Genomic DNA, 16,170 nt, shown 5'->3' on the forward strand with positions numbered 1-16,170 from the left:
ACCGAATGAGGTTTGTGACGAAATGGCCAAAAAGGCCGCAGATTTACCACAGTTGCGAGACACATGGATCCCCGACATCATTGCTTATGCGAAGCGAGTGCTTAGGTCGGAAGAAGTCCATGAGAACACTCATAGGTTTGGTATCACGGGCAACCACTTTCCAACAAAACATAGGGAAGAACTGACGAGGGAAGAAGAAACGGCACTGGCACGCTTTCGGGTTGGGTCTTCAAGACACTATGGATGGATGTTGCGAAAGATCAACCCGAGTGTAGTGTACCCTCACAGTGCCGATGGTGTAACCCGCAACATGCAGTGATAGGACCAACAATACAAACACAAACAGCCTACCTGTTGCGACACGCACTCTTCAGAGAACCTCCGAACCGACCAAATGTACGGAGTGTGATGCCACATACCAATGCCGCTCGAGTGCTGTAACGCACATGGTAAACAAACATGGCTTTGTGCGAGCTGATGCCCTCCGGAGGATCAAATACGGCGATGCAACACCCGCAGTGGATATCCCCCCGGAGCCCCCTCCAGTGGTGGCGATCGTTCCTCTACCATCGAGCACACGAGTCCCGATGAGACCGCAGGTGTTTCATTGTACCCTCTGTGCCTCCAAATTCGCAGTGCAAGGCCGACTATTACACCACCTTAGAACAATACATGGCATAGGCAGCGGTAGTTACCGCGTGAAAAGGGAGCGAGAGAACGAGGACTCAGTGCAAGGAGATGGTAGAGCCCCAGCAGCGCCAGCCTCTCAGGATACACGGAAGCTGCCGTTTCAATGTGACCTGTGCGAGGCGAGCTTCGGTACACGCTCTTCCCTGTCACTACACAAGAAATTCAAACATAAGAGCATAGTGACGGAGGACGGTACCGTGGTGGTGGTGCAATTCCCTCGTAAGCGTGCCCGTGAGGGAAACGTTGACGTCCCGGGGAAGGGCGAGGTGCAGTGCGGTGTGTGCCAAAAAGTGCTCAGTTGCAGGGACTCCCTCATCCGACACTGTAAGGCTTTCCACAAAGGTGAGGGAGTCGAGCTTAAATGCAGCAAAAGCACAAAATTGTGTTCCACGGATTCCCCGCATACAAATGCATCCATGTTGGTGTGCCCGACATGCGGAAGGCAGTGTGCTAGCAAAACTGGCCTCACCCTACATCAAAAGAAGATGTACGGTATGAAGGTAGAGCGCGCTGTTACCAGCCAACGCGGCGACTGCGAAGAAACGTCGCTGTACCTGATGAGCTGGCCCGGTTTGAAGGAGTTACGTGTCAGGTTTGCGGTAGAAGGTGTATGTGTGCAGGATGTATGCTTCTCCAAAAGGCTGGCGCAGTTTCTCATTGCGGTTGAACGGAGCCGGCCGCAGGTGAAGTCCTCACCTAAGGTAACAGTCATACAACCCACTCTCCCTTCTGCAACTTTCCCCCTTATTGCCGAGTGTGGAGCTTGCAGGAAAGGCACTGGACGCAGGAATAGTCCAGAAACCCTCAGAGACAGAGGGGGTATGCAGTCAACAAGCAACAGAAACAGAAAGAGGGGGAGAGAATAATAAACGAATAACAAAAATCAAAACAAAAGGATTGCTAATTGACATCTTTTGGAGAGTCTGGGGTGGGGGGCTTCTCGCCCCATCTGCTGTATTCCGTTCAAATGCGGAGCTACAAAAAAAAATTATAGAGGGTGTGTTAGGATGAATAAAAAAGGGAGACTCTGCCACAGTCGCCAGACCGATAGCATCTCAGGGCTCTACGGTGATGGCTGACGGCCGTGCCAGTGGGGGGAAACTCTCCCGAAGGCACGAAGAAAATTTCAAAAAAAAAACTTGCTGTTTCGACCAAATGAACTTTGCAGCGACATCCAGAGTGGTGACCGTTGATGCAATCACTGCCCGGAGCTGACATTGCCGGCTACCCATCTCGTGGCCTCCGGGTGCGGTGCATATGGTGATAGGACTCGGTCGATCGCTTGATTTTTAGTTGGTACGGGGTCGGCTCCGCTGCATGGTGCTGCGCGTATAGAGTTGCTCACGGTGGAGCCGTTGTTCCTCTTGCGTTGCTGATGGTGACATTTTTCGACCTTTATATTGATGGGTGAAACGATAAGACGAAAAAAAGGTGTTTGTAGCGATTGTAGTGGTGGCGCTTCTTTTTCCCCCCTATTTTTAACGGGTGTCTAATACATAGTCACTGTTTATGCTACGCTGCACTACTCTCTTCGTGCGGGCGTGAGGCAACGTTAAGTTTCTGCTACATATGTATCGCATAGACTGATTAACAAGCTTATCATAACCTATTTATCCCTCCGTTAGAGACTTTCCTATAACGAGGCGTGATGTTTCTATATTCTTCATGGCTCTGCAATCACCCTGTGCTATTTTTGCCCCAGATTTGCTAATGCTCACTTCTGGGAAGTATATTCCCCTCGTGGACGACTCAAATATTTCAAGAGCTGAGGGACACGGTGCTTCAACCCCTGTAACCCTCTTTACCGCTGCGCATATTTATTAATTTAGGATTTCGAGGAGCCCTTGATGTGGTATGGTATGTGTCCTTGATGTGACTGTTATTCTCATTACATCTTTATTTTCCATGTGTGTCGCAAGAATATAGGTAAAGAAAATGTTTCGGTGTTATGGACGAAAACTGAGTCCCCAACTACGTGACATTATACACCGACTGGACTTTATTGAAAAACAGATTATTGATCTCAAGGCTTTTCGAGATGCGGTTCAGGCGACGTTGCCAAGCGTTGCGACCGCTGCTGATGCTCTAGCTAGGAAGCGCCAAGAAACAGCAAACCAAATCAATGTAGTGGCGAAGGATCCTTTGACGTCCGAGGAGTTCGTAGAACTGAATCAATATTATGCCGTTCAAATGGTTCAAACGTTAGCACTTCGTAATATGGTGCACATAAGGACGCATGAGGATCTATATTCACACGCCCGATTAATTCACAGAGAGTATCTTGTACGTGTTGCACAGCGGGCCCGCGCACTTAGTCATGCATGTGTGGGGTTGTCTCAGATGCCTTCTATTCAGGAACTACGCAGGTGGTATGAGTGGAGTTTCCATGATGTGAGGAGTACGAAAGCTCCAGTCGATGCTGAGGGCGCTCTGAAATTTGATACACTAGTTAGACGTCTTTTTTTGAGGCACTACAACGTGAGCGCACTTCTTAGCGAGGGCATGCACGAACTTGGGGAGCGCCAAAGGTGGGATGAACACTCTCACTCCGATGACCTCCTTACCGAAACATTTGACGAGCTTCAACGGTTCTTCGATGAATTTTGTATGGGTCGTGTGAGGTTGCGTTTTCTCGTGGGAAATTATGTTCAGTTGTCGACGCAAATTTTGCGGGTGGAACCACGGTACTCTGAGAAGCTTACAGCTCCCATGTATTTTGACCACGACCCCGAGAGCTTTGTTGGACAAATATGCCAACGATGCTCATTAATAAAACTAGTAGAGTGCGCGATACGTTCTGCAAGGGCGTCTTACAGTGAGTTGGGTATTGAGCTCCGTGTAGCTGTAGATCCTGATGCAACGCTATCTGGGATTCCATACATTACGTATGATATTTTATCTGCGTTAATTGACGATGCCATTCAGGCTAATGTTCTACGGCAGGAAAAGTATGGAATACCATTCACGCCAGTTGTGATCACTATTGCTCAACGCAATGCCAATGAGCAGTTTAGTGTCCGTGTTTCCGATACTGCCGGCGGGATGCCCCTTCATCTTGCCCGACACGTGTTGAAATATTGGTTTGCGTACAAGTGCACGGATGACATGTTGAAACTCGCTAAAACATGGACACATAGTCCCATACGTCTACCATATGCTTACTGTGCAGCCAAGGTTTTAGGGGGGGATATATCAGTGGTTTCCATTGATGGTTATGGCACCGACCGTTTTCTTCATCTTCCGTCCGACGGGATAGAGAGGGTTCGTTTTTAGCAGTCAGCTTTTGCTAATCTTAATTTGTTTAACTGAGATACTTACGTTTACACCTAAGCGGGAGAGCGAACTGACACACAGTTTACTACTTTTTTCTGAACTTGTTAACTATCGCTCGATTTTCGTTAGCATTCACCATTTGTTTTACTCGTATTTTAACGTGGAATCCTCTAATGAAATTACGGAAACGAACGACTTTATCTTTTCCTGCTTATGGACATTTACCACCTTACTCTTCCTCTCTATTTTTTGCTTTGCGTTCCTCTGTTCGTGGAAGGTGGTTACTTGATGCTTTACCCTCATAATTATATCTGTACGACTACAAAATTTTTGTTCACCATTAGCAAGCATAGCCGTTGCCTGTTTCTACAAAAAAAAAACAACAAGCGACAGGGTAAGTGAATGTATAGATTAAGCGGGATATTTATGTGAAAGTCTACTAGAGGAAAGCCGTTCAAAAGTCCAACTTCCCCCCACATAGGACATTTTAGTTGTGCTGAGAGGTGTACCTGCTAACTCGTGCGCTCGTGCGGGACTACAACGTGATCAAGGCAGTTGTTGAGAAGTATAAGTAAGTTCTTACTGTTTTCTTTCCCTGAGATTAATAAAGACAAGGGTTCTCGGCGGAGGGGTATCGAAAAAAGTGATCATGTAGAGGGATATATGCGCTTGAAAACTGCCGTTAGCGTTTCTTCTGGAGCGAAGATCATGTTTGTGGAAGTCACTGGTGATGCCGTGCTGTACCCACGACGGGCTGTATTATCTTACATTGCTTCTTGCGAGCCCCACGGTATGCAGTTTGATATTTGCCCGCCCTTACTCTCCGAGAAACACACATGTGCCCTGGATGTTGTTGGGTTGCTCCGGGGCGTAATATGCATATCGTCTTTAACCCTGGGAATGCGCAGTGTGGCGGGCTGCATGAGAGTTAGCAAACCACACCTTACTCGCCAGCAAAGCTATGTTTTCTTTCCTTTTTGTTTTATTCCCACTTCTTCAGTGCCGTTTGTTGCTGGTCGATATTCCGCCGTAATTAAAGAGAAAATGATTCGTATGCACGGTAAACACTACTTTTGTATAAAAGTGCCAGTGTTGCGCCTTACAGCTTTCCAAGGCGTGCAGGGCGGGGGGGGCAGGGTGTTATTCGAGGTCACTTGAGTGGCTGCGGCGCGGTGAGTTGTGTTCTTTTCAGATCTAAAAAGGCCGCGGTAATGATGTGTACGATGGATTCGTTTTTTAAGGCGATGACGAGCTGGTAAAGTGAGAAAAAGTTGTGCGGTGCCGACGTTGGTGCATTCATCCCAATTATAGGAAGAGCCTTCTATCTCTCCATCACATATTTTGGTTGTAGCAACGATTTTTGTTGGATGTATTTGGTGACTTTAGGCATATTCTTCTTTGCGGATATGGATATTGAATGAGGGCATATAGTTGTATTCCATCACGGTGATCTGCGACAGGTTTTAAATAAATTAGCTTTAGCCCCGTTGTTAACATCCGTTTTGAGACCCGTGTACGACATTTGGGTGACACCTTCATGATTCTATGCTCGAATAACTGCCTTTTCATTGCTAGAGACTTGATTACTGGATAATTATACAAACATTTGAAGGGAAGGGCGCGTTACAGAGGTAAACAAACACACAACGCAAATTTTCGATTGCTGACCTTTTTTGCTCTCAGAGACGCCGAGGGAAAGGAAGCGAAAAGCCTTCTTCTGTGAAGACGTGAGCGCAAGGCTCACAGCAAAGAGGGAGGTTGCAGTGATACGAATCGACGGTAAACGTGCTTGTGTGTTTTTCTGTGGCGATGTTTTTAAATATTACTGTTTATGAACCACTGACGTCAGTAACACAGATTTCACTACTTATATGGTCTCCTCTTTTTATTTCTTTAAGTTTGTTGTAGAGAATGTGAAACATATGAAGGTAATACAACTGTTCTAACTTCCCCCCTGGGTGACAGTATAGTTCAACGAAGAAGACGGAAGGCCATGACCTGTGGTGCTGTACAGGTGGGATACTTCGCACAAAGGGCGCATAACGGAAAATATTGCGTATGTTAAACGCGATTTTATTTTGTTTCTTTTGAGTTCTTCAGACGTTTGTCTGTACAGGTGGAAAGGGGGAAAAGACTCGTATTTTAATTTTACCGCAAAAAAAAAAAAGAAATTAAGTTTTTGTTAACTAGTGTGTGACTCACATAAGGGAGCACACTTAGATGAGCGGATCACATGAGGTGGGATAAAGGTGCAGGCGTGTGTCCATGATGCTCCTTTCTTCTTCTTTTTTTTTTTTTGAGAGAGTTTTGTGGTTGTCATCTGTCTTTTATTCTGTTGGCCTTATGCTCTTTCTTGGTTGAGTGAGGTAGTAAAGGGTATGGTGGGGTATTGTCGTGAAGAGGAGCTACGGTTGCGTTTTGTGCATGATGGATTGCAATGGAAACCGTAATGTTACCTGTGTTTAGTGTGTGTGTGTGTGTATGTGTGGTTGTGTGCCGTCATTGACAGGAGATCGCGTCTCTTGTGAGAGTCTATATTACAGTTCGGCGCAACGGTTTTGCCGCGTTAACGCTGCTGGAATCTAATCAGAGATGTTGGGATGCCTTGAAGTGTATGTTTGCTGCTAAGGTTGTTCGCAGTGTTGTGCCTCTATTGTGTTGCGTAAGTAAAGGGTCGACTGCCCTTGTTGCCGGTGTGGGAAGTAATGAGTCCGTGCATGCTTTCCCTTGTTCGCGTTTGTGGCGTATGGGTTGTGTGTAAATCGTTATTCTTTTCTGTTAATCATCGTGAGGAGCATGTTGATATAATTTTTGGTCTTTTTCGTTCATTTGTGACAGGGGGTCAGCTCCAGGTGGTGCAAAAGTACCAGAATGAGTGGTGTAATGCCGAGGCGGATGATTCCACTGCGGCACCATACGATGCTGTCTCAAAAGGTTGAAGCGTCCTTTCACAGTGTGTTTGGGGGGGGGGTTCTGCTTTGTTGAAGTGAGCGCTGGTGGTGTTTTGATTGCAAGTGCTGAACAAATGGCAACATTACATGATTGCCCTTGAAGTGTCTGTATACACCCTGATGGGTGAGCGGAGCACATTTCTTTATGTTAGACGGCGGTTGTGGTGCTGAAATTTATCATAGCTGCCTGTGAGTGCCCATCTCGACCATCCAAGGATACTTAGATATTGTTCACTGTTTCCATATTCTTTGTTATTTTTTAAAGGCGAGGTTAAGTAAAAGTAGATTGCTGCATATTGCATTTGTGCGTAGGCCAGTACCGGCGGTTGATCTCACGAAAATTACTTTTATTTATTTTTGTGGTTAACAATAACCCCTCTCCTGCCTGGTTATTCCCAACGAGTGTGTATGGATCTGATGTTCTCTTCCAACCACAGTGATTGGACCCACTGCTGTATTGGTCGGCGCAGAATTTGCCGAAGCTTTTGTTTTAATATCTACCTTGCGGTAAGAGGAATCTTGCGAATAACGTGTAAGCAAAAGTGTCAAAAACCGAACGCTTCGATGTCCCCCTCCAAATTCGAAGTTTGAGAATTTACCTGGATGCTGGTGCCTAACCTACCCTATTTCCCCCTTTTTTCCCCTGCGATTGTGTCTCGTGTAGTCAGGTTGCCGAAAGGCTCAAAGTTAATTACATCGCAACATCGGTTCGATGAACTCTAAAGACACGAATGAGTTGAAAAGGGGTGCTGGGTACCTAAAAGAAAAAGCAATAATTGGGCTTACGCGTGTGACGGGAAATGAACTGGATCGTGCCATATACAAAGTTACAAGTCACAAGCTTAAGGCCCCTAAGGAGAAGCACATGCAGCGGGTTTTGGCCGCGACACGCGGATATAGTAGCCAGAAAACTCACAAAGGTCGCAACACATGCGAGTACATTGTTTCTGAGTTTGAGAAGCGTCTTCATACACACAACTGGATCGTTGTATTGAAAACGTTGGTGACGTTTCATCGCTTAATGAAGGATGGTTCGGACGAGGTGAATAATTGTATACAGCAGAACCGTAATATTTTTTGCTTTCGCAACATAAAGGACCTTTCAGAGAGTTCCGAAGGGGCCGTACAAAGTGTGTTTATCCGCCAGTATATGTATTACCTCGAGGAGCGTTCCTCTTCTCAACGGAAGCTAGGTGCTTCTAAACGTATGGAAAACAGTGAATTTGGCGTTTTTCTTCGGTCCCTCGATGTTGACACTCTTGGCCCCGTCTTTGAGTCGCTGTTGGTGCAACTTTCTGCACTTGTCGAGGTACAGTACAAGGAGGCTATAGTTGACAACTTTTGCACGATGGAGGCTTTTCAAAGGCTGGTGAACGATGGGAAGCTACTCTATCAGATACTTTCAGACCGGGCAATCTTTATACTTGACGGCTTTAGTGGGTTTACTCTTCAGCAGAAAAAGGATTGGGTAAGGCGGTATCGGGAATACACTGTAGTGGGAGAGAGACTGCGCTTACTTTTCGAATCAATCGCAAACTCAAAAAGGATGTTTGACGAACCTCCTCCACCCCTAAAGGCGCTTCCCGGGTCTTTATTAGAGAGCCTGGAGAGAGAAGTCCGTTTGAGTAGCATAGCTCACGAGGACATAACCGAGACGCTCGAGAGTCTGGGTATAACTGCCGATGAAAAGACCCCACTGAAGGCGACAACTTCAGATGGCACAATGGCAATATACTCACCAGTGGCGACTGAGAAGGCGCTTGACACCACAGAGACAGGAGCACCTCCGGTCACTGAGCCCAAAAAAGAGTCTGGTTTCTCAATTGATGATCTGTTTGTACCTCCTCCTGTCACCGACTCTCATCAACAAACATCTTATAACCCGTCCACAATACCTCAAGGTACCCAGATGGAGGGGCCCCTTATTCAAACTGAGGCGAACCCAAACATGACCTACACTTTCCCAACCGGGGTTCCTGTTGGTCAAAACTTCTTCGGCCAACAACCGACAGGGAATTCATTGACGTGGGAGGCCCCCAGCCCTGCACCGGGTTCGATGCAACCGCAGTCTGCGGCGGGCATCGTTCCCTCGTGGAGTGATTCGTCAGCATCATGGGGTCGAGGTAATTGCGGTAGCAATACTGTGGATCCGTTTAAGGATCTTTACGCGAGCCAGAAGGGAGGCCAGTAGTCGAGTGGCAGGATGAAAACGTTTTCCAATTATTCAGGTCGTGTGTTGGTGCAGTGGTTGGGTCTGGGTAAAATACTGTGTCCTTATCACTGAGGTAGTGAATATATATATATATATATATATATGTTGATGTGTGCCTGATAGGCGAGATCACCACCTATTGGCCCGTGCGGCGACTGCTTTCCTTCTTTTGTGCGGTACTAGGAGACTGAGGGTTGTAAGGGACTTCCCCTATTCCTATGTTGCCCTTTTGGGACGGCCTAGCGAGGGCGTGACAGTAGTGGTGCTACTTGAGGTGGGAAAGATTTTGGAACCTCTGTATTTGCGTTTGGTAGAGGTGGGTTGGCCGCACATCGGGGGTGGACGAAGAAAAATCAGTTGTGTTTTTTTGATTACTGTTTTTGTTCTCGGGGATGCTTATAGCGGTGCACGGTTTTCGAATCTGGTGCCCGGGCTACGAAAGGGTGTTTTGAGGAGGGGGAGGATCAAAAGTAACGCCCTTTTCGTAATTCTGATGCTTATTACCCTCCATTTTATTGATGCTCGTGTTTCGAGGTTGTTTAATGGTGGCATTTCCCTTGTAGGGAAGCTTCTCTTTGTTGTTTGTGGCCCTTTTTTGTTCCTTAAGGAAAACCCGGACCGCACCCGTACTTGCATGAATCAGGTTTTTACGCAATAGGTCGGCGGTATTTGGGGTCCTCTACCGCGACCCGAAACCGACACCCAAACAAGTTATCATTTCTCTTTTTTTTTTTTTTGCGGGACTTTATTCTTGTGGTATAGAATGGCTTGGATTCCCCCCTTACTGACTGTACTCCCAACACGCTCGGCCCTTCCGTACGGCCGCATTTTCGTGTAGGCGACGCAACCGGCGGGTGGTGGTTGTTTTTATGCTTTGCGTGGGGCTTGGTGACCTGTGGCACATGTTCGGTGACTTCAGGTCAAGAATTATTTTTTATGTGCCCGCTTTCAGTTGATTCTATTCGTACCACCACTTTCCCCCTTCTATTCATAACTTAGTAGACGGTATTTGTGAAAATGTGCTAGGGAATTGTCGCACTTCAGTGCGTTGTGGGCGTTTTTGAAGATACGGAGTTCTTGTTAATTCCCACGTTGACATACTTTATTTGCTTTCTTACTTGTGCTTCAGATTCCTAAGCTCCTCAATATTTTTGAGTGTTACATTTTTTTAATGATGTTGTTGTACTACGTAGGGCATCCATGGAAGAGCAAAGTAAAGCATATATCATTTGTGATGGGTGAAGGAAGGGCGTTTTGACAAGTGCAATGCATGCCCGTGGTCGCTGCAGTTTTTTGCCGTTGTATGACCGCTCACAAAACTCCCATCCCTCGAGTGAGTATGCACGTTGCTCAATCGTAGTGTGGTGCGTGTGGTGCCCGTTATTTTCGTACTTTTCAAACATTTTCATGCACCGAGTATATGCTGCAGTTTCCGCTCATATTTCATTTTACCCCCGATTTTTTATTCTTTGACTTCCTCCCTCCAGTTGTTCAACGATTAGAAGCGTTCCGACAAGGTTATGAGGGCTCTCCGCCTAACTACATTTATCACTGCCACTAGTGCCGTTCGCTTACAATCAGGAGGAAATTATGGTCGGCAACCTCCACGCGAATATCGCCAACGACCCCACCAACCTCAGCATCGTTTTGGTGGCCCCCGTGACGGACGGCCGCAGAGGGGTTCCCCGCCTCCTCAGGGGTCTTCCTATGGCGGGTCTTGCAATAGGTTGAGCGAACCGCAGTTGGTGGCCAAACTGTTAGAGCACTTTCCTGTGGGTAAGACATCTATCCCAGTAAACAAGTGGGCGCCTTTTGTGCCCGAGGACATTCAAGAAGCGTTGGTACCCTTTGGGGGGTTGGCTCATTTTGCAGCGTCACAGACTAATTTCTTCATTGTTCGCAAGGAAAACGGGTTGACAGTTGTAACGCTTTCTACGATGGCCTCCACGTTGTGTGTAGAAAGGGAGAAAAGTATCAAAAAACGTGAAGAGAAGGCAGCAGCTTACGCTGCTCGCCGCCGCGACCAACCGCGGCGTTCACACTAGAGCAACCAAACTGTTGACGGTATGACTCAGCGTAGTTTCTAGCGAGGTTTTCCCCCTCTTAATGTTAAGTAGGTATGCGTACGGAGCGAGCCTGTCATTCCACCCGTATGCTGTCTTCTCATTTCTTGGCCATCCTTTCCTTTGTTCTCACTTTTCTATATTATTATGATTGTCATTCGGTATGTTTGATTTCTGTTGCAAGGGGTAGGGATTAGGCCATGGTGCATTACTCCCGCAAGCCACAGGTTTCCTCGAAGACAGCCAAGGCGAAGATCGCCGACCTCCGCTGCCACTACAAGAACACCTTCGAGACGGCTAATGTGATCAACGGCATGAAGCTGCGTAAGGCCCAGCAGTTGTATCGGCAGGTCCTCGCCAAAACCCGCTGCATTCCCTTCAAGCGTTACAATGGAAAGATTGGCAATACGGCACAAGCCAAGGAGTGGGGACAGACGAAGGGACGCTGGCCACGCAAGTCCGTTGTAGCGATGCTCTCATTGTTGAAGAATGCTGAGGCAAATGCCATCGAGAAGGGACTCGACCCCGGAAAGATGGTCATTAAACACGTTCAGGTGGATCAGGCCCCTCGCGTGCGTCGCCGTACGTTCCGTGCCCATGGCCGCATAACGCCGTACATGCGCAGCCCGTGCCACGTACAGCTCTTCATGACCCAGCCCCAGGAGCGCGTCCCTGTTCCCAAAAGCAAACCCAAGAAGTAGGCCGCTGATGGGCTTGTCCTTAACACTCATTTATTGGTACAAGTATTTACTTTATTTTTTCTGAACATCATGAGCGCATCATCATGCTGCTGGTGCTGAAGTAGAGTTCCATGTGACCAGATATTTTCCGTTATCTTGGTTGTGGTTCTCGGCAGCTTGATAACGACTCAGCTCGCAGTGTTTTCACTCTCTCCTGTCTTTCTTTCCTTTATGCTTTTTTTTTCCTGCGCTCCTTCTGGGTTAGTCGGCTACGGGAATGTTCACTGTATCTTCATCGATGCGCTGCGGAACTGCATATCGGACGGCCGCCGATCGATGTCAGGTGAGTCGTTATCATCAGCAACTCGTAGATAGCAGATACTGGAACTGTTCAACCCCTTCACAAGCGTTGTCCACTTTGAGCGTACTGGTTCGATCACGCACGGTCGTTGATGCACTTGACGTGGCCGCGTTAGGAGCGCTGGAAGCCATGGCTCCCAGCATGACGCAGGGTGAACGTACATTGCTTCAGAAGTTTTCAACATTTTTGAAATTCAAAAATACCACTTGTCTACCGCCCGCTTCACCTCATGAGTCGAATGCGTCCCCCCTCACGGGGGACCCTAACGTCAATGTAGTCGCCTTGTACACTAAGCTTATGGGGGAGAAGCCTTCGGTAGCTGTGGAGGAGATCGGGTCCATTTCGTTTTCATCCGATTCGATCCTTCAACTCAGCACGGTGGGTGCTCTGATGTTATTTGAGATGATGGTTTCTACGACATTTCAACCTTGTGCCAGTTGGCGGATTGAGGATAACATCGTCGCTCTTCTTAACCACCTAAGGAATACTGTGATCCGCGGTGATACTGTCGATTCCAGAACTCTAGGGTGGATCATGTCGAAGCTTAACAGCGCAGGCTCGCCTATTGCTTGTCGTCCCTCAGAGTGTGGCCGCCTTTTCAAGGCTTGTGTGAAGCGTCTCAATGATATCCTACCGCAGATGTCGGTGAATGAATGTCTTCAGATACTACCCCTAATCGACACTACAGCTTACGAGAGGCCGTTTATAGTTTGTGTGGAGATTGTTAAACGTCTCGATGCTTGCTCTGAGATAGAACTCAGTGACGTGCGGACATCGACGCTGCTTTCCGCATTGAGGTGTGAAGATGTGACGTTAAAGACTTTCATGAAAATCTGCCGTGTTATTTCGAAGGAATTCCGTATAGTGGAGCTCAGTAAGGGTGAAAGTTTGCTTTTTCTTACAATTTTAGTGGCACGCCTCAACTCCAGTGCTTCGGCCGAAGATGTTGGAATCATTGGGAACAATGGGAAGGTGTGGGAGGCCCTTTTTGCGCAACTTTACGTGGATACCGGTGACATGAGCGTCGTCGAGTGCATTGAAGCGCTTATGTGTTTGGAGGTTTTATATTTTTCTCCCCTCATAACTGCGGTCCCAGGTGGCTTGGTTGAGAAATTGAAGAAGAGAGTGTTTTTTGTTATTCGGAAGGCCATGAAACAAAGACATGTAACCGCTCAGGAGGTTGAGCTCTTTCTCAAATCCCTACAGCGCCTAGGGGAATTGCTCAAGAGGTGTCTTCTTTTCCCTTTGCTTGAGAAAGACACGGCAATAATCACGGAGCTTCAGGCAGAACTGGCACTTCGTTTAGTACAGCAAAGTGTAAATACAGCTTGACAGGTAAGTGTTTCACTGTCCGTGGCTGCGGGTCGTTCTTTTTTGTTTGCCACGTTTTCCCTCTCTAATGTCGGAGTATCGAGGTTCTGAGTGTGTATTATGTTGTTGTGGACCGTTTTTCTCCTTTGTCGTATTTGGGGTTCACTTGCGATTGGCGGCCAGGGCTTCAGACACGTCATTAAGAAAAAATTTAAGGGCGTGATGGGAAAGGGATTTTCTTCGCTTTTATGGTATCTTCACGAAGTTATACCTTACGCTGTGAGAATGAAAAGTGTTTCTATTTTCCTTCTTTAAAGGTTAGCCAATTCATATATATTGAGAAAGAAAAGAGGAACACAAGTTATCGACCACGTAAGTCGGCGACTGGAAGAACAAGCGAAAAGAGGGGCAGTAGCAGATGATTGTTAGGGCGAAGTCCCTTTGGCTTCTGGCCTTCTTTGCACTCAACACCGCGCTTTTAGCGGATGCTGAGAATGTCACGTTAAAGATTGTCCGAGAGTTAGTTCTACGTGATGTTGGAGATGTGGTATTAACTCCCCGTTTTCGGGAGAATGTTGACAAGTACCTCCGCCGTCATACGGATCGAAATGTGAAGGCAAACGCTTACAAGTCGCAACCCGATGTCATTGTTGTGGCGCGTGCGTGGTTCACGGGAGACTCCAAAGAGGCCACTGCCTCATACAACAGGGTGAAGGACATTTTCGACAGCTGGGAGGCGCAACCAAATGACACGCTTATTAGTGACTTGAACAACGTCTCTCTCAGGGAGCTTGGAGTACAACCGCGCTTGATTGAGCTGTCAGATCAATGTAAATACGGGGAAAGTTACATAGATCAATCTGCCGAAAATTTTGGGTTCAACAATCTCACACTTGAGATACGCATGTCTACAAACCCTCAAAGCGATTTGCGCTCTCGGCTCTGCCGTATGCTTCCATTTGTTGACTGCTCCCTCATCGTGCTTGATGTAGTCAAACGGGTTAATAATCTGTACACCACGAAGGTGACGATCACTTCTCCTAATAGGAACTACTGCCTTGTGGTGCTGATGAACAATTTCCACTATGCCGCGGCTCTCTTACCCGATATAATAGAGAGTGTTGTGATTGCAGACAAGGAGGTATTTAGACGTCCCTCCGTCAACATGGTTGAAGATGGAAGACTTCAGTCCCCATGCGCTCGCCGTTTTTGGTACCTTATCTTTCTCCTCCTGCTGATTCCCTTGAGTTTATTTGTGGGACACAAGATGTATTACAGTGGGCTTGAGTCCGGGAGAAAGGCAGCGCGTGCGTTGGAGCGGGACATCCGTGGTGGTGTCCGTTATCAAGGACAAGCCTCTTCACAACCACTTGAAGGATGGCAGTATATGGAGTCCAATTACGCTGGATCCTCGTCGAATGGCAGTCCACGCATCGGTAGTAGCAGCCGGCAAACCAATCAGTCACAACGAAAAGTACATCACATGTACTACGACCCGAATGAAAACTGGCAGAACAACGAGGTCCAGATGATGCGATCTTCTTCTACAATACCCTCTGCTTCCAGCCGCCAGCAGTAGATCTAACGCGCATATTCGCACTTTAGTAGACTAAATCCCATAGAAACAAGTGATTTTCCTACATAACGTTTTCTTCCTTAAAGATTCTATTTCTTATCGTCTTAGTTTGTGCTGTGTGTCCACACATCTTTTTGCTCCTTAGCGGAAGATGCAGGTGGCGTATTCCCATTAAATTTGCTGCGATTCGATATCGTTTGGGCAACACTTGCCCTATCAACCGCTGCGTGTCTCTTCATTTCCATCTTGCTACGGGTTGTGATAATCACGTGCTTTCTAAATTTCAAGTTAGGGCTGGTGCCAGTGGGTTATGGTATGGTTATGGTGAAAACGGGTTACGGAGAGGCCGAACGACAGCGTAGCAACTCTTACTTCATTTGATCTTTCATGTTCAGAAGGGCTGACATAAATCCGTGACTAACCTCGGTGCAGAGTTCCCATGTGGCGTTTTACGGGGAGCCAACATGCCAAGCTGTCGCTTGCGTGAAGTTCCCCCCCTCCCCGAAACTGAGAGCAAATACGTGGGTGATACGCTGATCGAGATCCACTACTTCATTTTTTGTGGGGTCGACTCAGGTTGAAAGTCGTGTACAGAGTGCTTCTATGCGGGAGGGTTTTATTAAGTGCATCGGTTGCTGCTGCACTACCTACTTCTGGCTCAGTTGCCTGCTGGGGTTGGAGGGTACCAGGCAATGCTTCATTGAACGACTGCATCCACCCTCTATCGGAAGGCGGTCGAAGATATCACAGGACTTGTGGCGATCTTCGCACACCGCGTATGCGTTTCTTAAACCGTGTGGGGTCGCCGTACGCTTGCGCTGTGCTTCAGATGCCAGCAGAGCCATCAACGCAGAATGAAGAGGAAATGAAGGAGCTCAGATGGCGGTCTCCGTGATGGTGTGTGTGTGTGTGTGTGTTGAGCGTAGTCCCGCGACGTGTGTTACTGCGGCAGCACGTCACGTGTGTTTGGGCCCGTCCGGCTCTTCCACTGGTATCATTCAGTGAAGGTAATGAGGTGCTATTCCCCCTACCGTTTCCTTTTCTGTTGGATAA

General features: G+C 47.5%; 7 protein-coding genes across 7 annotated transcripts, besides 5 other annotated features; all 7 read left to right on the forward strand.

Annotated features, from left to right (window-relative positions):
• Positions 1 to 1,574: part of a repeat region that runs on past the window's edge.
• Positions 1,575 to 1,828: a repeat region.
• A 797-nt stretch (positions 1,829 to 2,625) lies between these two features.
• Tb11.02.2390 (pyruvate dehydrogenase (lipoamide) kinase, putative) lies at positions 2,626 to 3,963 on the forward strand (the record flags this gene model as incomplete). The annotated part of the gene is made up of 1 exon (XM_823460.1): positions 2,626 to 3,963. The coding sequence occupies one exon, from the start codon at positions 2,626 to 2,628 to the stop codon at positions 3,961 to 3,963; it is 1,338 nt and encodes a 445-aa protein (XP_828553.1).
• A 663-nt stretch (positions 3,964 to 4,626) lies between these two features.
• Tb11.02.2400 (hypothetical protein) lies at positions 4,627 to 5,121 on the forward strand (the record flags this gene model as incomplete). Its single annotated transcript, XM_823461.1, has 1 exon — positions 4,627 to 5,121. The coding sequence occupies one exon, from the start codon at positions 4,627 to 4,629 to the stop codon at positions 5,119 to 5,121; it is 495 nt and encodes a 164-aa protein (XP_828554.1).
• Positions 5,122 to 6,428: 1,307 nt separating this feature from the next.
• Positions 6,429 to 6,459: a microsatellite.
• Positions 6,460 to 7,626: 1,167 nt separating this feature from the next.
• Tb11.02.2410 (clathrin coat assembly protein, putative) lies at positions 7,627 to 9,105 on the forward strand (the record flags this gene model as incomplete). The annotated part of the gene is made up of 1 exon (XM_823462.1): positions 7,627 to 9,105. One exon carries the CDS (start codon positions 7,627 to 7,629, stop codon positions 9,103 to 9,105), a length of 1,479 nt encoding a protein of 492 aa, XP_828555.1.
• A 101-nt stretch (positions 9,106 to 9,206) lies between these two features.
• Positions 9,207 to 9,230: a microsatellite.
• A 1,416-nt stretch (positions 9,231 to 10,646) lies between these two features.
• Positions 10,647 to 11,171, forward strand: Tb11.02.2420 (hypothetical protein, conserved; the record flags this gene model as incomplete). The annotated part of the gene is made up of 1 exon (XM_823463.1): positions 10,647 to 11,171. The coding sequence occupies one exon, from the start codon at positions 10,647 to 10,649 to the stop codon at positions 11,169 to 11,171; it is 525 nt and encodes a 174-aa protein (XP_828556.1).
• A 218-nt stretch (positions 11,172 to 11,389) lies between these two features.
• On the forward strand, positions 11,390 to 11,890 carry Tb11.02.2430 (60S ribosomal protein L17, putative; the record flags this gene model as incomplete). The annotated part of the gene is made up of 1 exon (XM_823464.1): positions 11,390 to 11,890. The coding sequence occupies one exon, from the start codon at positions 11,390 to 11,392 to the stop codon at positions 11,888 to 11,890; it is 501 nt and encodes a 166-aa protein (XP_828557.1).
• Positions 11,891 to 12,146: 256 nt separating this feature from the next.
• On the forward strand, positions 12,147 to 13,562 carry Tb11.02.2440 (hypothetical protein, conserved; the record flags this gene model as incomplete). Its single annotated transcript, XM_823465.1, has 1 exon — positions 12,147 to 13,562. One exon carries the CDS (start codon positions 12,147 to 12,149, stop codon positions 13,560 to 13,562), a length of 1,416 nt encoding a protein of 471 aa, XP_828558.1.
• Positions 13,563 to 13,959: 397 nt separating this feature from the next.
• Tb11.02.2450 (hypothetical protein, conserved) lies at positions 13,960 to 15,120 on the forward strand (the record flags this gene model as incomplete). The annotated part of the gene is made up of 1 exon (XM_823466.1): positions 13,960 to 15,120. The coding sequence occupies one exon, from the start codon at positions 13,960 to 13,962 to the stop codon at positions 15,118 to 15,120; it is 1,161 nt and encodes a 386-aa protein (XP_828559.1).
• An 894-nt stretch (positions 15,121 to 16,014) lies between these two features.
• Positions 16,015 to 16,034: a microsatellite.
• Positions 16,035 to 16,170: the final 136 nt, after the last annotated feature.

This window comes from Trypanosoma brucei (genome assembly GCF_000002445.2).
Source record: "Trypanosoma brucei brucei TREU927 chromosome 11 chr11_scaffold01 genomic scaffold, whole genome shotgun sequence".
NCBI lineage: Eukaryota > Euglenozoa > Kinetoplastea > Trypanosomatida > Trypanosomatidae > Trypanosoma > Trypanosoma brucei.